The following is a 23,577-nucleotide window of genomic DNA, read 5'->3' as shown; positions in this document are numbered from 1 at the left end:
TTTATCTTCCTTGCTAAAGATGAGACTAAATATTTACCATCTGCCCATTTCTGATCATTCTTATCTAAAAGTCGTATTTAACCATGGACAGATGAGAAAAGCTGGTCACTTCATGCAAAATGTGCAACATATCCTTACAATAATTATAAACCATCTCTGTGTCCACTAAGAGCCCTTCACCAAAGAGAAGCAGAAACAGACAGGGGAAAAAACTATCTCTGGTGGCATCTGCCAAAACTGAGGTGGATATGAGAGTGCTTTCTCCCTTTGAGGGCTATAAGGTTCATCTGGGAAAGTTCTCACACTCCTGTACATCAGAAAATGCTGTCTCTTTCCAGAACTATGTGAAAATCACCCAAATCTGATTAAATTTTAAAATGAATTTACCTTCCTTAAAATTTCTGGAACCACATTCTGACAGACTGCAATCCTCTTTCTATAGATGATCCCTGTTGACACATCTAGAAACAGAAAATTTTTACACTCAAAAAAATTTTTAAGGAAATGTATTCTTATCCTATGTCAATAAAACCTTTCATGTTGATGTCAATTTTCTATATGTAGAATTCCCAAAGAAAAATGTTTAACTCAAAATACAGTGTTCCTGACCATTTTTCTGGGCCAAATCATTCCAAATACACTCATCTGTGATCGAAGAATAAGGGTAAGACAGCTAATTCACACTGCACATTCTGAAGTCAAGGATAAAGAATCACAAACCATTCACTGCTCTGGACTATCAATGTCAACCCTCCAATGACAAGGGCCAATGAGCCTTTTGTTCAACTTCAACAAAGAGAATGTTTTAGCAAAGAACGGAGAATCTGATTCTGCCACTTTCTACACCAACCATGTTTTCAAGAACAGGCTTCTGGCTACAAAATTTAAATCTGTAATTAATTATAAGAGCCACACTCTTTACTAATAGGGAATCAGCTTCCCAGTGACCGGTACTACTCTGCTTTGGAACTAAGTTTCCAGAATAGCACCAATAAGGTAAAAAACACAAAATAAATGTGAATTAAGAAAAAGGGAGACCGGTTCAGAGAAAAAAATACCCCTTGAGGTGTTGTCTTTTGCCCTGTAAATGAATGTAAATGAATGAAATCCTACAGGGTTTCTCATAGCTCTGGCTAGAGTAGCCTTGAACACTGGTGCAAACACCCAGACTACCCGGAAGCCACTGCCAGGGTAAGAAGCGGGCTCATCTCCTTGCCGCTGGCATTCCTTTAGCCATCCCATCCAAGGTTTAAGGCACACATACTTAAAACAGATTAGCCACTCCTGCAGGCAAAGGCGGCCCCATCAATGGTTGAAATTATAATTAATGTTCTTATATCACTTTGCAATGTGAACATTGTTCTCTCATTTGATCTTCACAACAAACTAAAAGCAGGATTATTATTATTTTCCCATTTAATAAATGAAGAAACTGAGCCTTCAAGAAGTAAGGTTATGCAGGTAGTAATCAGGGCTTGAAATCAGATTTCTCTGATGCCAAATAACATCCCTTCCACACTGACGGCAGATACATGGGGAAAAAAAGGTTTTTTTAAGAATTTTTTAATTAGAATTAGATTTTTTTAACTTAGAATTATGGACATGAAGAAAAGACCCTCAAAAGCAAAAGACAGTGTCGTGCTCACCAAGCACAGAGAAGACTTCAGACTCATGTAATGAACAGTGGCTTATCATATGTTCTCCCAGAAGGTCCAAGAGCATGTCGGAAGTGGGCCTGGGTGTCTCCAAAGGCTTAGATACTGATTCTGTGCATCACTAAAGCTTCCTGCATGGCCCGGTTCTCAAGTCCAAGCAAGGCCAGTGAAAATGCTTCCAGTGAGATACGAATGACAGTGAGCAGTGAAAACTCCTACAGTCTCATTCGGGGGTGAGTAAACATCTCCTGTAAAGGGCTGGACGGTACATTTTTAGGTCTTGTGAGCCCGATAGTCTTATCACAACAGCTCAACTCTGCTGTTGTTGCAAGGAAGAAGCCATAGACAATATATAAACAAGTGGGCATGGTTATATGCCAATAAAACTTTATTCATAACATCAAGCAGGACAAGCATAGTTCGTCAACCCCTGCTCCGGTCAATATGGAACCACGCTGTCAAGTACAGTTCTGGTTCCATAGTCTAATCACTTTATAGTCAATTTTACCTACATGCCACTAATCACGACTGTTTTGCCATCTATAAAATGATACATGAATATATTATAGGGATACAGTCATGTGATCTTGGGCAATTTGTTTAACCTCTCCATACCTTGGTTTCTTCATATATTAAATGGGAGTAATAATAACACATACACCATACATTAGTCTGAAGATTAAATGAGGTAATATGAGTGAGAGTGCTTGGCACATACGAAGTGCTCAGAAATGTTAGCTATTACTACTGTCATCAGTTATTAACTGAGAGAGTGATAAGAGCATATTAAGCAAGCCTTCTGCTGCTGTAAGTGTCGGGTACTCTTTTCTAACACTTCAAATACAGAAATACACCTGTTTAAAAAGTAACAGGCTATACACACATACACAAACACCTTTAGAAAAATCAGTATCACTTAATGATCACCACCGAAGTGAGGTACATTCAGAAAACTTACCTCTTTTTTCCTCCACGGTTTTTACAGAGATGACATTTTTATCCATGGGGTTGGGATACTAAATGAAAACACATTAAGAAGAATTACCAAAGTGAGTTCTTTCCCAGCAACCACAGTTCTCTGCAGGAACAGTACATATTTCTCAAGCAACCTCGAAGGCCCGTTTTCAGTCAAGACTTATCACTTCACTACTTGGGACTAGATAAGGAAGAGGCTATCATCAACTGAACCGGTATAAACCGAAGAAAAACGTTCTTGAGATCCAACCTAGCCCTGGGCAGAGAAGGGAGGGTGAGCTTAACTAGGTTAATTACGGAACCAGAAATGGAGGGTGTCCTCTGTGCCATGCCGTGTGCCACATGCTCTATTTACTTACACCATCTTGTTTAAATCCCGAAAGAGCCTCTCTGCTGTGACCGGGACACGTGTTATCATTGTCTCAACTGTCAGAGATGGAAACTGAATGAAGATCAGAGAGTCTAGGATCACCCAGCTGGTCAGTGGGAGAGCCGTGAAATTAAACCAGGCCTAATACAAAGTGAATCTTTCCCTTGAATCGTATACCACTGCCTGGCAGCTGGGCTGGCATCACAGGAGAACAATTATAGAAGCTGTCTACTCCAGGTGCTCAATAAATCGTTTACCTGTTAATTCCCCTGAAAGACAATTTGGATATAACAAGGCTGAAAAAAAAAAAAAAAACCTACCACTTTTGTCCTGGCAGTTTACATACATTATTTCAGTTTAATTCTCAAATTAATACCATGAGGTATATGCTGCTTTTTCCCTCTCACATGGGAAAAATGAGGCCCAGATAAACTAAGTAGTTTGCTCAAAACCACCCAGCTAAAGAGCTCCGAGACTAATTTACCCTCAGATATTCTCTACTGCCTTCTAAGCCTGCCTACCTAACCTATCCTTAAATCTCCTCAGAATTACTCAAATACAATCCCTTCTATTGCTCCAATACAAAGAAAAAGACTTATGGAGTGGAAGTGACTTCCTCCAAGCCATAGGACAAGATGGCCCCTGATCCAAGCCTGCTGATCACCCCTTGGGCCCTTTCTCTAGAAGCTCACACTGCTACACGATGTGACCAAACCTAAAAAGGAAATTACAGGCAGTCTCATCCAAGACATCACGAAGTGCCGAGGGGGGATGAAAGCAGTGAAGAGGATGACAGGCAGGGGAAGTCTTTGGAACCCCAGGAAGTGGTATATGTAACTCAGTGTGGGTCTCCTCGTCTCACAGCAGCTACCTATACATGCACATGTGAGCATGTGTGTGTGAGAGAGAGAGAGGTTGGCTAACTGGTCTTCACAGAAAAGGGTCGACGTCGACTACTTTCACACATATTAAAGGTATCTGTGGCCTCAAAAGACGCTGAATGAGAACACAGGTTCTGTGAGAACAGAAATACGATCCAGTTCAGTCACTCCTCTATCCCTACCACTAACACAGTGTCTGGCACATAGTAGGCACTCAATAAATTTTTGCTGAATGAATAATCAGGAAGATGAACCTCACTGACCTCAGGAGTCAATTTGGAAAATAAACCTCACTTTGCTTGGGGACCTATCTAAGAAGAGAATCCAGAGGGTAAGTCCTCAGCAGCCTTGACACTTCATTGTGCCCCGTGCCATAAACTCTGTCATTCACACTTCCATCCTGGCAACTGCCAACTTGAGAACTTGTCACAAAGTGGATTCTTAAGTATTCATTCACTCACACATTCAATCATTCATTCATTTTTTTGCTCCAGGAAAAAATGCTCAAAACTACAATGACTGCTTTCTTGAAGTTTAACCTCCAAGTAACATCCACTAGGGAGGGTCAGGTTTAGCTACTCTGCTTCTCGGCAAGGGGCCTGACAGAGCACCCCTGAAGCAAGGAAAATATGTAAGCCTTACAAAGACCCCCTGAATTACGTGCGTGTTTGTGTGCACGAATAAAAACCTTCATACTAAGGTAAAATGAAAGTCTGAAAGTATTTCCTTCACAAGTCCTAGTTTGCTCATTTTGTATTCATCAATATTTCCTGACTGAATATTACAAATATACTATAAGTTGTAGGAAGATTACTGAACTAACTTACGGAAGAGATGTGAAATATAATCATCAGAGGAGGACAGTAATAAAAGCTTTAAAGTTCAGATTCCTTCACTAAGTTATCAGTGAAATTCCTAAAGAATATAAACTCAGAAACTTCATACTTTTACATAATTTTAAGATTTCTTAGTAAGCCAAACAAAGGGCACTGACTGAAACAATAATGAAAATTCTCTATTCTTTCTTCAATTAGGAGGTTTTGAGTACCTACCATGCCAGGCACTGTTCCAGGCACTGAGGATGTAGTAAAGAAACAAACAAAACTGTAGCCTCTTACAGAGTGAGTTTCCATGTTAGTTGGGGAAAACAAACAAAAAAATAAACATACCAGGAGAAAAATCCATCAGACTAAGGGACAATGGGGAAACGGGAAATTGTGGAGAGGGGTCACTGTAAAATACCAAAGGGTCACCCATTAGACAATGCTTGTAAACAACAAGTGATCCTAAACAATTCACTTTAGTAAAATCGTCTGCATGATTCAAGTCATTTTCTCACCCAACTACTTTGGGGAGTTGAACAGACACAGCCTCATGTTTCCACATGAGAATGGGAAAAGAAATGAGAGGTTTATTTACAATAGCTAAATACCATGACGTGAAAAGCATATATTCTAACTTTTTTAAAATTAAAGATTTATTGTGCTGAGGCTCCCCCTACCTGGCATTACTTGAAATGATCTAACGCCATCTTGTGGTAACTTGAATATTCATGATTTAATTCATGAACCTTCTGAAGTCAGATACTAAGGGGTTGAGAGAGGGAAGGCTCTCAGAGAGGGTCATCACCAGGAATGCCAATTTGAGAAGATAGGAGGCGGTGGACAGGTCTCTCTGGACACCTTTTTAAACATGGTGTGACAATGGAGTGGATCAAGCTAAGACCATCAAAGACTTGGTGAGCATCCACTGATCTACTGCACTGGGTATCAGAGGCCATCTTAGGCATTATCTCATTTAGTACTTCCCCAAAGGAGTAAGCCCACTAACTATTACAAAGACAAGGAGTTTGCACTAAAAGCAGAAATGGCGTAAAGCCTGCACACAAGCAGAGTCACAAAGATTTCCCAATCCCCACTCCTAACCAGCAACTCTCATAGAAGCAAAGTGGTCTAAACACCCAGATATCTGCCAAAACTGCTTGCCACCCCAGGACCTGGCTCAGTGAGCCACAAACTGTAGCGGCATAACAATTACCACGTGGGGCCACGTACATTCACCCTGCATGCCATATATCCTGGGGGACCTCCAGTATTTTCCAAGGTATATTTCACTTCATTTTGAACTTACTTATGATCTTATTTCCTTTACAGAATGTATAAAAGAAATCCTTTATCTTTCCCCAAGATACAAATCTACTGCAAATATCACAGTCTAACAAGGGTAAAATGTAGACTTCTCTACAATGTCATATACTTTGCTTTCATTTCCTTTTACACATTGAAAGGTTAAGAGGCCCCAAAATGCAAAACACTGGATAAAAAAGAAAATCTACATTAAGACAAACAAAAAACTATGAAATGTGAGAGGCCAAGAAATTGAGTCCATCTAATTTCAGGAATAAGATACAATATATTTATGGGAGGAGCTTCCTGAAGATACAGTTATTCACCTTTCTTATTTACAAGAGGAAAATATACAAGCTTTCATAAAGCCTGTTCTTAAGAGTAAGGAGTTTTTAAAATACCAACTTTCCAAAAAGCTCAGAAGTTAATGCCTGCCTTTTATAATACCACCTCCCCAAAAAAAGAGTTAATGACCTCGGAAGGGAAGGAACCATTGTTTCCCAACTTCCAAATGGCATCATTCAAGAAAGCACAAGGAAGCAACTGAGCTGACAGGTCTATATGATTGGTCGTACAAAGGTCAAGCGGACCTAAAATAAGTCTGTATATTAACATGTCTGTTTTATAAGCACCACAAGAATCTTTGCTGCTTTCAAAAATGCATTTGCAAAGGGGTGGAGCTGCTGAAGAGAGACCTGGCCTTGAGCTAAACAAAGAAATCACCAGGAACTGCGCCAATTTATTTTTTTAAGATTTTATTCATTTGGGGCACCTGGGTGGCTCAGTGGGTTAAAGCCTCTGCCTTAGGCTCAGGTCGTGATCCCAGGGTCCTGGGATTGAGCCCCGCATTAGGCTCTCTGCTCAGCGGGGAGTCTGCCTCCTCCTCTCTGCCTGCTTCTCTGCCTACTTGTGATCTCCGTCTGTCAAATAAATAAATAAAATTTAAAAAAAAAAAGATTTTATTCATTTATTCGACAGAGAGAGAGATCACAAGTAGGCAGAGAGGCAGGCAGAGAGAGAGGGAGGAAGCAGCCTCCCCGCTGAGCAGAGAGCCCAATCTGGATCCCAGGACCCTGAGACCAAGACCTGAGTCTAAGGCAGAGGCTTAACCGACTGAGCCACCCAGGTGCCCCAGAACTGCGCCAAATTAATGAGCTACACGCAATGGTGTATCTTAGAGGAAAGCGAAGCTAATTTTATACCAAGATCAAATGAATCACTGATTAATCAAAATTTCAATGATCAAGGACAAAACATATTCAAGTCAATAAATTTTTGAATGGTTGTTTCTTGGCCTTTCTGATCAGCAGGAGAATGAAGTAGAAAGAGCAAAGGACAAGGAGCCAAGACGTACAGACAGTGATGCTGCCATCTGTGAAGCCAGGGATACCCAAGGCCCGTCTGGCTGAGATAAGTTATGGTTCTAAACAAAGGCCAACGATGTCACATCACCATTATTCATTCAAAAATGTCCTGACAGGGACACCTCTGTGGCTCAGTAAGTTAAATGTCTGCCTGCAGCTCAGGTCATGATCCCAGGGTCCGGGGATTGACTCCTGCATCAGGCTCTTTGCTCAGCAGGGAGCCTGCTTCTCCCTCCCTCTCCCTCTGCTCCTCCCCTTTCTTGTGCACTTGCTCACTGTCTGTCTCTCTGACAAATAAATAAAATCTTAAAAAAAAAAAAGTCCTAATAATTGGCAATGACATAATGAAGTTTTTGTTGTTGTTGTTTTAACATGTAATGTATTATTTGTTTCAGGGGTACTGGTCTGTGATTCATCAGTCTTACAGAATTCACATAGTCAGGTGTTTAGAAGGAAACAGCTTACAATTATGACACAAAGGAAAACCCTCCTACCTCAATGTTAAATGCATACATAAACCAAATGCATTTAAAGATACAAAATCTACAAAATAACTGACCAGTACTATGATCCAAACAGACAAAAAAAAGAAAGAAAGAAAGGAAGGAAGGAAGAAGAAGAAAAGAGGGAGGAAATACCCCACATTGCAGGAGACTAAGACATGACAACAAAATGCAATGTGGGATCCTGGACTGATTCTTGGATCCTGGACCGGAAAAATGACATGAGTGGACTACTGTGAAATTTCAGTAAGGTCTGTAGATGAGTTAACATCGTATCAATGCTAATTCCCTGGTTTTAAAAGTAATACACTGGTTTAAGGAAGCTGAGTAAAGGAATTCTTCCTCTGTTTTGCAATATTTTGTAAGTCAAATGGTTGCTGACCCTTGAACAACATGGGTTTGAACTGCATGGGTCCACTTCTATGTATTTTGTTTTTTTTTTTTTAGTAAATACAATACAGTACTGTATATGCATTTCTCTTCCTTACAGTTTCCTTAACATTTTTTTTCTCTAGGTTTCTTACTGTCAGAATACAGTACATAATGTACATAGCATACAAATATGCTCATCAACTACTAGTGTCATGGGTAAGGCTTCCAGTCAGTGAGGGATCTTCACAGTTAAATTCTGGGGGAGTCACAAGTTATACAGATGCAGAGTTTAAATTGTGTGGGGGCCAGGGCCCCTAAAACTATGTTGTTTTGGGTCAAATCATTTCTCAGTGAAAAGTTAAGAAATAAAAGACAAAACGAAAATGAGAATACAGAGTGCTGAAAACAGAGTGAGTTTTGAATCCAAGAGACCTCAGTTTGAAGCCCACCTGTGGGAGTCTTGGGCAAATTACTTTAATCTCAGACTGCCTTAGTTTCTTCATCTGTACAATTGGGGGGGGGTGGAATCCATCTCAAAGAGTTGTCAGAGAAATTAAAAGAATAATGTTATATAAAGTACAAACACCAGGCCAGTGCTCAATAAACAGTAGTGGTTTTTGCTACTAAAGAATGAAACCAACATTTTTAAAACTTAGTTTCAGGACTTCAGTGCCTATCTTGCAATTCACTGTGGTGTGGCACTGAGTATATGCCTAGTATCTTCCTGGAAACCAAACAGATTCAAGCGATGACTTAAAAATTATTAGAAGATATTTCTTCTTTTCCAGACTTGTAAAACTTCATAAGCTCATGCTTTATTGATTCAAAGTCCGTGTGACAAGAACTCCTGACACATTCCTATTAGCATTAGGGAAGGCATCATATCAGAGAAGTAGGAGGACTAGAGAGAATATTTACTTTTTAAAAAGGCAATAAACTCTAAGTAGTCTAAAAGCTGTCACAGATTTATAATTAAGATATGGAGTGCCTGGCTGGCTCAGTCAGTGAAGCATGTGACTCTGGATCTGGCAGTCGTGAGTTCAAGCCCCACAGTGGGGTAGGGATTACTTAAAGATAAAATCTTACAAAAAAGGGGCACCTGGGTGGCAAAATCGTTGGGCGTCTGCCTTCGACTCAGGTCATGATCCCAGGATGCCGGGATCGAGCCCCACATCAGGCTCTCTGCTCAGCAAGAGGCCTGCTTCTCCCTCTCTCACTCCCTCTGCTTCTGTTCCCTCTCTCTCTGACAAATAAATAAATAAAATCTTAAAAAAAAAAAAATCTTACAAAAAATTTCGATCTTTGCCCCACACACTATGTCTGTAATATGCCCCTGAGAAAGCATTCATGATAAAAATTAATGTATTTCCCTCTGTCCCCTTGATAGCGAGCTCCTTGAGGGCTCAGGCCATGTTTTATTTACATCCTCATCTCCCAAGGGCAAAATGATACACAAACTTATTATAAATGTCCACTAGTAGACATACGAAAGTTTCACTATTACTGCTTTGATAGTTAAAAACTACCCGAGTTTTTATAAACTGATTAAGCCACAACCACCACTACATAAGTTTCCAAGCACACCTTCACATCATTTAAACAACAGTTAAAAAATAAGTCATAATTCAAATGTGCACCATTTATTCATGCTCTTTCTTTTCTTTATTATTCCAGGTTGGTGAAGAATTCTGCAGACTACTTCTCTCAGCTTTTTACTTTCATATTCATAGAATCAATGTGAGAAATTATTGTTGTTAGTATTACTATCAAGATTTTTACCAAGTACTTTAATGCACCTACTGTGTGCCAACATGAAGTTAAGTAGGTTACATGCAACTATGTGTGTTATCCACTTAATTTCCCCCAACAATGCCAGAAGACAGTTACTATTATCATATTCTGCAGATGAGGATCCTGAAGCAGAGAAAAAGAACTAACTTGCCCAAACTCACACAGCTAGAAGCGCTCTGTCCCCCCGTCTGATGTCAGAGCCTGTGCTCTTTCCGTTTGCACCATTCTGCTTCATGTCATACCTAATCTTCTTCTAGCAGGATTGAGGATAGGAAGATAAAAGAAAGACTATTACAGTGTAAGTAAAAAGATAAATGACTGTTATGTTAAACTAGCCCTGTAATTTATCAAATCATTTATTTCGGAAATATCAGTTTACCCCAAATATTTCAGGATTTTTTTCAGGAAGAGATGTTCCCCACAAGTGGCAGATTTGAAAGGGAGAAAAGATAGGATCAGAAATGGAAACATTATTAATTATCCAATCAACTTTCTACTCTAAATGGAAATAGCCCTTCATAAATCCCCTTTATGAGTTTAAGGGTAAACACTCAAACCATTTTGTTCAGCACAGCAGGCTCCTGGCTAGAATAAATAAAAACCTGAGGCCACTGTGTTGAAGCAGAAAGAAATTATTTTAATCTGTCCATTTTATTATAGGGCCGTAAGACTGAACCCCACATTAACTTCCATCTGAAATTACACAGGGCTAAACTCCAGAGTGGTGCATTTTATTCACTCACTCCACAAGATTTGTTGAGCACCTACTATGTTCTAGGATCTCTTTGGGTGCTCAGGATGCATCAGGAACAAATGAAAGATCTCTGCCCATAAAGCTTACACCCTATTCAGAACGCCTGCTTTGCCTACAGCACAGAAAGAAAATCAACACAAACAACTCTATAGTAAGAAAAACTCTAACTTCTCTGGCCTTGACTGAGTATAAACAAGAACATCCAGTCAACACAGCTTGTAAAGATGAGTGAGCTTCTGGCCTGCACGGACACAACCTTGCCTGGTCTTTGTGGGTGGCTTTAAGTAAAAGGAAGGAAACAGCTGTAAGCGGTAAGAGCTGGAAAGCTAAGAGTCATACAAAGAAGCCTAATGCACTGTCAGGTGCACCAACAATATAGTGCATGGAATCTACAGTTTAGCATCTGATGAATAAACCATTTTGGGTTTCACAGCATTCCTCCATAAGGGTTCATTGAGAAACACTACATTCCATGAACAAAGAGTTCTGTGGTGTTTGTTTTCAAGGTGCCACTTAGCTTTGAAAGCATGTAGCTAATATTTTGCCTGTGGTATCCAACAGGCAGGTGTAAGAAGAGCAAACATTCCTCAGGTTTTAAAAATAGTAGTATATAATAACTTGGAAGGCAAGTCCTAACATACCAAAAGACGTAGATCAGTAGACTCTATTTAAAATAGAACATCCTCGGTGCTGAAACAGCTTCAAACATACCATTGTGCAAAATCAGATTAAATGCTTCCAGAGATCCTCATATGATTGTTCCTTCTGCCAAGTGCCTTCCTTTGAAAAAAAATACATAAAGACTAAAGGAAAAATAAAAGTATATTAACCCACAAAGATCATTCCTACTACCTTACATTTATAAAAAGCTTATGCTTCTCAGACTCGCACACATTTGATCCTCACAACAATCCTGGGAGACAGGTGAGGTACGTGGCATTATTGTTTCACAGACACGAAATTAAGGCAGTAGGGTTGTCGCAGGTCAGCAGGCAGGTCTACAGCCACCTAGTGGAAGGAGCACTGAGACAGAGCAGGGACCACACTTAGATCCCCACACCCAAGAACTGGCTAACAAGCCACAATAACCCAGTTTTCTAGCCCTGCCAACAGGTACTGCTTGCCAGCAGAAACTAAGGCTGGATGCCAAGAGGCACAAGCTCCAAACACCACCCCACACACACACTTCTCAACTGGTCTAATCCACTTCAGACACTGTGCAAGCCCTCCACCTAAAAGGGATGCTTGACTGTGAAAACCAAACCAATCTAAGCCAAGATAGACCCCCACTGATGACCCTTTTTCAGCCAAATCCTCCTTAAAACCCTCCTACACCTCTCCTTGGGGAGCCAGACTGCAGAATCTTTATTCTGTCTCCCTTGTACTGGAGGATTAAGCCCTGATAAAGCCTTGCCTGGAACACCCACTCAGCCTCCAATTCTAGAGCTTAGACAGCCCAAGAGCCTGACTGGGTAATAGCTCCTCTTGCTAATTTTCAATAAATAGCCCCATTTCCTGTCCACTAGCCCCACTGACTGTGAGCTTGTGGAGTCCACCACCCAGATGAGGCCTCTTTCTAATCTGCACAAGGGCACAGTACAGACTGGTAAAAACTGTGTCCCAAGGCCACCCAAAAACCACTTTTAATGGGGAAACCACAAAGATTAGAATCCAGATCTACTGACTTCCAGTTCATGGCTTTATGTAATGTAAGGTGAAATGCTCACAGGAAGTAGATTTACTGAAATCTCATAATTTATTGACTCACACAGCCCGTCTGAGGCATTGTTTTGTGAATAAAAAGAACGGAAGTGTGGTGTCACCCATAGTGTTTGCATTATCCCATAGCTAGGCCTTTTCGGAAAATATTCTTTCCTTAGCCCTACCTTCCAAAATATCCTATTTACTATGCGCCTGTCACTTGGCCAAGTGTTTTGTAAGAATACTAAAACGCTGTAACTGAACGCAGCTCTGTGCTGTGAATGACCTCACCTGTAAACATATGGCACACAAAAACCAACCAGCTGAGCCCAGTCAACCCACAAAATCGTGAGACCCAAAAGTTTACCACTGGTTTAATTCACTAAGTAACAGGGGTGATTTGTTACATAGCAACAGAAAACTGAAACACTGTATTTTCTCACCTTAGCACACATCAATACTATACCCTTACATCAGGCACAGAGGGTCCCAGATGAATAAACCCTGAGAAAAGACTAGACAAAAGAACACTGGGATTGGATAAAGAGCACAGCAAAGATGATTCTAGAACATTTTTTCCCCTCAATAATCATCTGAGTGCCTATTATGTGGTAGGCCACACAGCCTGGAGATGAGGGGTTGAGACTCTGGATTCAGATGTGAAATCCTGGCTTCCCAACAGCTGGCTGTGGGAACTTGGAAAAGTTATTTAAACTTCTTTGAACCTAAGTTTCTCTAGGTAGTGAAATGGAAATGGGCCTTAAATCCTTCCCACAGCTGCTGGATGAAGTAAACGGGATAATGTATGAAAGCACTTCCTCCCCCTCCCTTCTTCCTTAAGAAACTCCTATATAGGGGCACCTGGGTGGCTCAGTGGGTTAAGGCCTCTGCTTTCGGCTCAGGTCATGATCCCAGGGTCCTGGGATCAAGCCCCACATTGGGCTCTCTGCTCAGCAGGGAGCCTACTTCCTCCTCTCTCTCTCTCTGCCTGCCTCTCTGACTACTTGTGATCTCTGTCTATCAAATAAATTAATTAAAAAAAAAATAGAAACTCCTATATACACTTCTGCCATCATTTGACAAAGGCCGCTTTTTCGGGAAAGCCTTGCCCAATGACCACCCTGGGGAAATTTAGCAGGACTTCCCTGCTATATATTTGGTCCCAGCAACGTGAACTTTCTCTGCATAAATACACATCACCAATTTTAAGTATGTGTTCATTAGCTGTTCATTTATTAATGTCAGTCTCCCCGACTAGAGACCATCAGCTCCATGAGAAGAGCATCTATTTGGTGGGCCACAGCACTGAGCCTGGCACACAGGAGAAAAGTATCTCTAAACACCTGCTGAATAAAAGAAAAGCATTTAGCCCAGAAGCATGACCACACTCAAAGTCCTCTCTAAAAGACAGCTTGGCATTGTGCTATGTGCTTCTGCAGGAATGAGTCCTCCCCCAAGAAGCTTAGTCTCAGGAGGAGAAAAGGTATGTGCAGAAGTAACTATCCAACACTGGAGAAGATGGTCAGTGATGCCTAGATCAAGTGCTCCCCCAGTTCTGTCAAGATGGAGATCAGCTCTTGATAAGGATAATCCAGAAAGGCATTCCAAGGGAGCAGTGGCATTAGGGAATCCACACTCCAGAATGCCAGTCCTAATAAAAAAATGGGAGTGTGGACTGTTTCTCCTTTGGGCCCAGAAGTTTGGCCTAAGGCAAAGTCTCCACCAGATGCACAATTCATGCTCTCATTCATTTATTCATTCATCATTCACTAGTTTTTACTGAGCACCTACTAGGTGAAAAATACAAACGACCTACATGGGGGGGGGGGGGTGGCGAGGCTCTATGGCAACACCATATTAACCAGTGTCTTAATCAATCCTTGTGACCTGGGTCCCCAACCGCATCACCCATAGAGGTCCCATCTTACCACTTAAAAAATTAACTTCTTCTCCCAGCCTCTCTGTTTTGCTTCTGCATTATATATGGGGCACACTGCCTGGTGGCTGCTGCCCAAGGCAAATTAGAATTCTTGCAAATCTTGCTTTAAAAAGTGAACGCTGAAGGGGAACCTAAAATGTCTTCTAATACAACACTCTTATCTTAGATGAAGAAAGCAAGGCCTAAAAGAGAAGATGACCCTTGACCAATGAAGTAACTAGAGTCAGAGACAGACTACAGTTCAGGAGTCTCAGCTTCCAGGCCTGGGTGCTCTGGATTTCTCAAGAAATTTCCTATTCTACTGCCAGGAGCATAGTCCTAGGAGGAGCCCTTGGAATAAAGAGGACCACTGAGCAGTGAGCCTAGGGTGGAGTTATAGTCGTACGAACAACTCTAACATTTTAGAGGCCTAAACACCAGTCTAAGCACTTACATGAATTATCTCACTTGATTCCCCACAACCAGCCCTTTCCATTAGTACTTTTATTTCCCCCATTTCACAGATCAAAAACACTAAGGCACAGGGAGGGTAAGCTACCAGCCGCAAGTCCCACGGCCGTTTCAGAAGATATTAAGGTGGTAGAGCAACAGTGCTGAGTAAACCAGGGTGATCGCTTCCACCGCTCCCACTGGCTTGTACTGGCGGGGCGGCGGGAGGGGGAGGGGGTCCATGAAGTACTAGAAAGATCGACAAGTCACGTGCACCCTCAACCAGGCTCCAGAACGTGCATTCCCTAGGACTGTGGGGCAGGATGTGAACGTGCTGCCGCGCACAGAGCCTTCCCCGCACCCCAGGGAGCGGTGGGGAGCCTTCGAGGAAATGCACTTCCACCCACGCCCCACACATCCCGAGGCAAAACCCGCAGCTGGGGCGCGAGAGCGCGGACTCGAACTCCCGCGGGGGCAGGGGAAGAAGCAGGGGCAGACGGCGGGCGCCCCGGGACACCGACGGCTGGGCCGGGGGTCGGGGCGGCCGGGGGGGAACGCGGGCGCGGCCCGGACCGGAGCGGGCGGGTACCTTGCGGAGGAAGCTGGCGACCACCTGCTCGAAGGGGTACTTGTACACCTGGCGCACGTCCACCGTGACCCCCATCCCCGCACGCCCGCCGCCGGGCTCTGCCGCCGCCGCGGGCGCCCACACCCGCCCCGCAAAGGGGCGGGGGAGGGTTTTTTCCTCCCTTTTCAAACTTTCGAAACTTTATTGTCCTCCCGCAGGAACAGACGGGCAGTCGGGCCCCGCCCCCTTCCGCCACCGCAGGGTGTGGGCGGCGGGCCTCGGGAGGCAGGGGCGCGGCTTCGCGGGTCTGGGCCCCGCAGGCGCGGGGAGCGGCGCGCTCCGCCCGCGGCCCCGGAGCCACGGCCCCGGGCTCTGCGGCCTGGGCCTCTGGAACCCTGCTTTTCTGTTGTCACCTCGCCTGAGCTTCTTCAGACGCAGCAGCGCTAAGAAAAGTGATCATAAATACGGAAACTACCCGGCCTCCAAGTCTGGGTTGTAATACAACCCTCCTCCGTGTTGCTGAGTCCCATGTGACAAAGGTCAGCAACTGCATGGCACGCACAACCCAGGCAGCTGCCTCCAAAGCTTTAAGTTGGGCCCATATACCCTGGGAGTGTTCAGGAAATAACTCGCGGCTTAGCATGTCCGACCCTGTAAGGGAATTCCTATGCTCCTCAAAGCTGGAACACCATGGAGCAAGGAACAAAGAGACATGGGAAGAATCTGAGTACTTTTCACTGGACTGCACGGATTTTCCAAGATCGAGCAAGTGAATTCATTTATTCAGTAAGTTACTCGACCTATCACTTACCGAGCATCTACTCTGTGCCAGGCGCTGTGGTAGGAACTGCACATTCCATAGTGAATAAAGTATGGCCCCCGCTGGCAAAGAGGATGGGTGAGCCAGGCGATCTGACATCCAATAAACAAAACAAGAAAACAAACAGGATAATGGATTATGGTTACGGGGATGGGGCGTGATTTTAGCTAGGATGAATAAGGTAGTTCTCTGAGGTGGGGACCTTCACGTTTATCTGGCCTGCCTCCAACACACATAGTCATAGCAGCACTGCAAAACCATACACTTGGGTAAATCCAGCTTCCCATTACTCAGGGCTTCACTCCTGCCACTTGCAAGAGACTGGAGACAAATGCACACCCACCCTAACAGCCCTGCTTTCAAATTCATAACCACTAACCTCAAGGGGCCTTTTAATGGTGCTGGACAAAAAAACAAACTACATTTCTCTCATCCACTAACTGTCCCACAGTCTTCTCACCTCAAACCCCCCACACTTCCTTCCCAGCCATATCCTCAGATGACTACCTTGCTTCCTTTTTTACTTAGTAAATAGGAAAACTCTCTTGACCACCTCTGTCTACTCACCTGTCCAAATGCTCTGCCTTCTCTTCTGTTCCTGTGAGTGAACTGTCCGTGCTCAGTTTCAGGCCAGTCTCTCCGCTGGTCCACTGAGCCCTCCAGTCACAAATGGTTAACAGACAGCTCTCCTTCTGAAAAACCACCAAAACAAGACCCTGATGCCTAATGAGGGCCGTTACTGTAAACATTCCCACCACCGCCAATTTCAAACTACCAAAGTGATGTCAGTAAGCATGGAGGTAGGAAAGACACGTGCAAAAATGCACTCGTGTGTGGTATTTCTACCATCCACATGCAGCAGACATGACGGCAAGAACATAGTTAATGGAGCCAGTGCAATCTTGAGAGGGAACAAAGCTGGAAATATCACAAATTCTAGATTTTAAGATACACTATGAAGCTATCATAATCAAAACAGTACGGTCCATACACTGTTGGTGGGAATGTGAATTGGAGCCGCCACTGTGAAAAACGGTATGGAGGGTCCTCAAAAAGTTCAAAATAGAACTACCTACCATATGATTCAATAATTCCACTATTAAGCATTTACCCAAAGAAATTGAAAACATTAACTCAAAAAGATATATGCATCTCTGTTTATTGTAGCATTATTTATAATAACCATATATGGAAGCAACCTAAGTATTCATCAATAGACAAATGGATAAGGAAGATACTGTGTGTATACACACACACACACACACATATATATATATACATGTATGTAAATAACAAAGGATGGTTGGGAGAAAGGCAAGCAGGGACAAGGGCACTCCCACCCCTGTCCTAAGAGGAAACTAGCCTTACAAGGAAAAAAGCTCCATCCTGTTATTCTAGGCTCTACTCAATGCCCCAGCTTTAAGTAGGAGAACTTACAACTTGTCTGTAACAGAAAGAAAGAGAATGGCCTTGGGTATCCTAACCGAGGCCCAGGGAGCCAGCTCAAAATCCAGTAGTTTTTTTTGTTTTGTTTTGTTTTGTTTTTTAAGATTTTACTTATTTATTTGAGGTGGGGGAAGAGGAGAGCCTGATGTAGGGCTGGATCCCAGGACTCCAGGATCATGACCTGAGCCAAAGCAGACACACTTAACCAAATGAGCTACCCAGTCAACCCAGCCAATAGGGAATTTAAACAAAGAGCTTGATGTGGTGGCCTGCAGCTAGCTGGCATGGTTTAAGGCAGTGAGGGCCACCACCCTATTGGTCCCAGCTGCTACAAAATTCACCCTAAAAGAAGCCCTTTACCCTTTCCTATGGGAACAACTATCTGATAGATGAGCCTTTGGACAAAAACCTGACTGGATGACAGGCACGTGGAGGGTTAATCAGATTAAAAGAGTCCAAACCAGAGAGCCCATAAATCCCCTAGATTTAAATGTCAAACCAGCAACCCTCTTGGGTCCCCTCCCTCTTCAGGAGCTTTGTACTATATTGCTCAATAAACTTTGCTTTGCTGCCCACCACTCATTGGTCTACCTCTTCATTCTTCAAAGTGGCAAGACCAAGAACCACAGGCACTAAAGGAAAAGAAATCCTACAACATATATATAATGGAATATTCCTCAATCATAAAAAAAAGATGAGATTGGGGCATTTGAAACAACATGGATGAAGTAGAGAGTATTATGCTAAATTAAATAGGTCAAAAAAGACGGATACCATATGATTTTACTCATGTGGAATCTGAAAATTTAAAAAAAAAAGAATAAACAAAAAGCAGAAGTAGACCTATAAATACAGAAAACCAGCTGATGGTTGCCAGAGCAAACAGTGGTGGTTGGATGAGCAAAATGGGTGAGAGGGAATGGGAGGTAATAGGCTTCCAGTAAATAAGTCACGGTAATGTATGAATCTCACAGACAACGGAGAGTAAAGCGATAGAAAAATTTTTTTAAAGATTTTATTTATTTATTTGACAGAGATCACAAGTAGGCAGAGAGGCAGGCAGAAAAAGAGAGGAAGGGAAGCAGGCTCCCTGCCAGACAGAGAGCCCAACATGGGGCTTGATCCCAGGACCCCGGGACCCCGGGACCCCGGGACCCTGGGACCCCGGGACCCTGGGACCCCGGGACCCTGGAACCATGACCTGAGCCAAAGGCAGAGGCTTTAACCCACTAAACCACCCAGGCGCCCCAAAGTGATAGAAATTTAAGTGAAGACACAGAACAAGCTCTCAAGAGTGAGAAAGTTGCCACTGAGCACCTTTAGGGATAATCTTTTATAGAAAACTAACCAGTGGACTTAAATCCTTTTAACATTTCTATTGATAACATCACTGAGCAAGAACTAGTGATAACATCTTCAATGGCTTATTTCCTTTTTAGAGTCTGGTTATTCTTCATTGCTCACAGGTGATTATCATAAAAAGACACCCACCCCACCCGCGTAGGGCAGGATGGTCAGTTGTGTCCCCTTATCTCTGGTTCTCCACCACCCCCACCCCCCACATTTTGGGGATTTCTGTGAGCCTGATCACATAGCCCCTTATCTATCTCTACCTACCTAGCCCCACCTGTCCCTTACACAGTAATAAAAGGTACAACACAGAGAATACAGTCAACTATACTGGAACAGCCATGTATGGTGGCAGAGGATAGCTACACTTTCGAGGAGCAGAGCATAACACATGGAGAAGTTGAATCACAATGTTGTAGACAAGAAAGTAATGTAACACTGTGTGTCAACTATACTCAATTAAAAAAAAAAAAAGTCTTTGTTTAAAAGAACACAGGGATGCCTGGGTGATGCAGCAGTTGGTTAAGCAACGTGAGATCCGAGCCCCACATAGGGTTTCACAGTCATCTGGGAGTCAGCTTGGAGACTCTCTCCCTCTGCCCCTCTTCCCACTTGCTTTCTCTCTCTCTCTCTAAAATAAAGAAATAAATCTCAAAAAAAAAAAAAAGGAGAACAGTTAATGGTAAATGTATTAATACAATTAAGAAGGGATAAGTTTTGAATACCTATTACTTTTTTTTTTTAGATTTTATTTATTTATTTAACAGAGAGAGTACAAGCAGGGGGAGCAGCAGGGAGAGGGAGAAGCAGACTCCCCACTGAGCAGGGAGTCTTACCTGCGGCTGGATCCCAGGGTCCTGGGATCGTGACCTGAGCCGAAGGTAGACGCTTAACTAAGCCACCCAGGCGCCCCGACCTAAATATAGTTTATTTAACAGTAAATTTATGTAATTTAGTATTTAATAATGTCTATTTAACAACCCACCAACAGGATTCATAACACGGTAGTCCAAAATATGGTACCAGGGCATATTGAATATTTTACGCTGAAGGAGTTTGAGAAAATGGCAAAAGCAGGAAGTTCTCCAACCTTCCCCTCCCCTTGCCTCAAGCAGGTCTTAAGCTGTCTTCTAAGGAGTGCTCTCTGCAAACCAGAAGGAAAGTAGCATCCTTATCTCCAAGATTGAAATTTTCCAGAAGAATCCAAACAAACATGCCTTGCCAAGTTTTCCAACATTGATTACACTTACCTTATACCCTTTGTCCTATTAGATTTCTACACTACCGTCTGCTCGTCCTCAAACCTTATATAAAGACCCTAATGTACAACCATCTCTTCAGGTCCTTGTTTCTGTATAAAGGAGCCCATGTCCCACAAAACTTAGAGTAGGTAAATATGTATGCTTCTCTCGTCTTTGTCAGTTTAATTTTTAGACTTAGCTAGGGACCCTGAGATGGTCAAGGAAAACTTTTACCTGCCCTACACAGCTGTACTGCATTGCTAAAAAGTTCCTTGTCCTCTTTCTCATCCAAGGACATCTCTCTGTCCACACCTGGCCTTTCTTCCCTCATCAGTTATGCCTCTACTGGATCATTCCAACCCACATACACTACTGGATATGCTGTGATTTCTTCCATCTTAAAAAAAAGCCACTCTTAACTCCATACCACCCTCCAGCTGTAGTCTAATTCTCTGCTCCATTTTTGCTCCTCAAAAGAGTTGCCTGTAATCTCTTGAACACATTCCAATCAACTTGGGCCCCTGCCAGTTCACTGAAAGTACTATTGTCAAGGTCATCAATGACAAAATGACTAAATTCACTAGTTAATTCTTAACCCTCACCTTACTACACCTAGTAGCAGCATGTTCTTGAAATACTTACGAGGAGTGGAATGGAGGGTTGGATGTCAAAGCCCTTAAAAGTCGATCGTATGTAGAGAGCAACTGTACTATACAACTATACAGAAAAAACAAACCCCAGCCTCCCCTGGGGGCTACAGAGACCCATAAAGGAGAGAGAACTGACTTGCGGAGTTGATGGTGACCCTCATCTGCCTCTGCTTCCAGAGAATAGCTGGACACTGGGTGTGAAACAGGAGACCCCTGCCAGGCTGGGTGGGGCACCCCCACTCCACCCTGACAACCGCTTTCTTTTAGAATGTATCCTTGGGCAGCTGCTTGCCGACTCCTGATTAGCTGCCCACAAAAGGCCAAGGTTGTGTCCTGAAAGATTAAAGGACCCAGAACCTGTTGGCTTTAGCTGGGCGGGTTGACTGTAAGAACACAGGCCACCTGCCTACTCCAAGGACATCGGGGTACTCTGCAGTGGAAACGTGTGCCAAGCTTGACAAAGGAAGCTACTGCCAAGGAATCTTGTGGCTCAGAATCCCAGCCAGTTTGCACAACAGTCTCACCTGCTGTGTCCCCAAGGAAGAGAGAAGGAACTGCAAACAAATTCCCATTGCTCTGAAACTGGGTGGCTTAACTAGTCAGGGATTCGAGTTTGGAAATCTGCAAACCTCTCAAGTTCCTCGTTTGGTCTTTGAGACCCCATCTTGTGTCTTCAAGGCAAGGCACAGTGGTTGAACATAGTAGATACCCAGTTCACTTTGAGGGAACGGAAGATGACTGGCTCTTCATAAATGCCCTGAGGCTGAAGCAAACGGGGGCTTCAGCCCTGACCCTCTCTCCTCACTCTCTCCCCTCTCTGCTTTTCTCTCCCTCTTCATGCTGATTCACTACACTCTTCTGACCATCCTGACCATCTCTCTATCACTGGTCTTTTTCACCCAATCTTATGACTGTCTGTTTATGGAAATTCTCCACTGGACTGTGAGAATCTCCAGACTGGAAAGAACTGTGTGCTGTTCACTCTTGCCTCTCCGGTGCTTAGGAGGAAACCCCCAGTCCTGCTCCTGTGTGCCTCCTTGATTCTATTGCTGCGACCACACTCAAAATACTTTTCACATCAGCTGTGAAGGTTTTTCCCACACCACGTAGTGCTTGATACCAGCTGGGTGTCCTACAGTTCAGCTCTATCTGGACATAGTGCCAGATCCCACACCTTCAGGGCTCGGTCCTACAAGACTGCCTCTCCCCCACACCACTTCGGGTGCCAGTCACAAGTCCAGGTCGCTACCTGTGCTTCTGACTGGTGGGCTATAAATCAAAGGTTCCCATGACCTCTTCCTCAGTTTGATTTACTTGTTAGAGCAGCTCACAGAACTCAGGGAAACCATTTACCTACTGCTCACCTCTTTCTTGTAAGAGGATATGATAAGGAATACAGATGCACATGCAGATGGGAGAGATGCAAGATGGGAAGGAACATAGAGCTTCCGGGCCCTCTCTAGGTGCGCCACTCTCCAGCACTTGTGTGTGTTCACCAACCTGGAAGCTCTCCCCAACGCACACTTTTGGGATTTCTATGGAGGCATAGTGTAGGTACGACTGATCATTAACTCCATTTCCAGCCCTTTTCTACTCTCTGGAGAATGGGGTAGGGGGCTTAACATTCTAAGCTTCTAATTAATCATGGCTTGATCTTTCTGGTGACCAACCACCACCCAGGAGCCCCCCAAAGTCACTTCATTAGGACAAAAGACACTCCTACGACCCAGGAAATTTCAAAATCTTAGAAGCCCAGGTCAAAACCCAAATATTAGAACAAAAGATGCTCCTAGTACTTTTATCATTTAGGACACTACAAGGGTTTCAGGAAATCTGCGAAAGGAAAAGAATGAAGGGGAGAGTAGAGAGTGGGTAGAGGAGGAGAGGAAGCAGAAACCAATATTTTCTATTATCTCATAAGTACCCAGCAAAACATCTGGCACACAGTATATATTGACTAAATTCGTGAATATACTTCATAGAGAATATGACCGTGAGCAAGTTCTTTCCTGTACCTGCACCTCAACAAAGTGACCAAGAGGGCCAAGATTATCTCTAAATTCCCTTATAGCTCCCCGAGATTTCAGATGTGAGCTAGAGACTCAAGGCAGGCAACACGGTTAGAGTAACTGGAACTAGGGTATGAAGCAGGAATTTGCTGGGAGAACAAGGCAAAATCTCAGGACAAGTTCACTATCAGGGTAAATAACTTGTGTGGCATCACTAAGCCAGACTTTTCTTCCCTCAGTTAAAGATGAGAACGATCAGACAGTTTTAAGAAGTTCAAGAACTTTAATCAGCTGGAGAGGAAATATTTCAGGGCAAGCAGCTCCTCCTAGGTCATCATACCATCATCCCACATGTTAGAGAGGACTTAGAAGGTCTATCCCATGCCAGTGCCTGGTGAGAGAAATGTGTAAAATGTGGAGGACTACAGTAGTAAGGATGCCAAAGAGGAAAAGTAAAGTAGGGAAGAAGGATGATAAGTGGAGGTGGCGCAGAGGGGAAGACCTCCCTGGCAAGCTGCCGTTTAAGAAGAGAGAGAGCAAGTCATGCCTGTGTTTAGGGGACTATCATTCCAGGCAGAGGGAGTGGCCAGTTACAAGGCCCTGAGACAGCAGTTCTTGGCCAGGCATGTTTGA

At 43.3% G+C, this 23,577-nt stretch overlaps 1 protein-coding gene across 1 annotated transcript in view; it reads right to left on the bottom strand.

Moving 5' to 3' along the window:
• Positions 1 to 15,802, bottom strand: part of PRELID2 (PRELI domain containing 2) — a 70,446-nt gene extending 54,644 nt beyond the window's left edge. The window contains exons 1-3 of the mRNA XM_080803345.1: positions 15,450 to 15,802; positions 2,614 to 2,671; positions 388 to 461 (exon numbers count right to left, since the gene is read on the bottom strand). Coding sequence (XP_080659471.1) covers positions 388 to 461; positions 2,614 to 2,671; positions 15,450 to 15,524 — 207 coding nt within the window. The 5' untranslated portion in view covers positions 15,525 to 15,802. The remainder of the gene's footprint in view (positions 1 to 387; positions 462 to 2,613; positions 2,672 to 15,449) is intronic.
• Positions 15,803 to 23,577: the final 7,775 nt, after the last annotated feature.

The sequence above is a fragment of the Martes martes genome (genome assembly GCF_963455335.1).
Source record: "Martes martes genome assembly, chromosome: 5".
NCBI lineage: Eukaryota > Metazoa > Chordata > Mammalia > Carnivora > Mustelidae > Martes > Martes martes.
The sequence above is the reverse complement of the archived record's forward strand: the minus strand, read 5'-3'. Positions and strand labels throughout refer to the sequence as shown.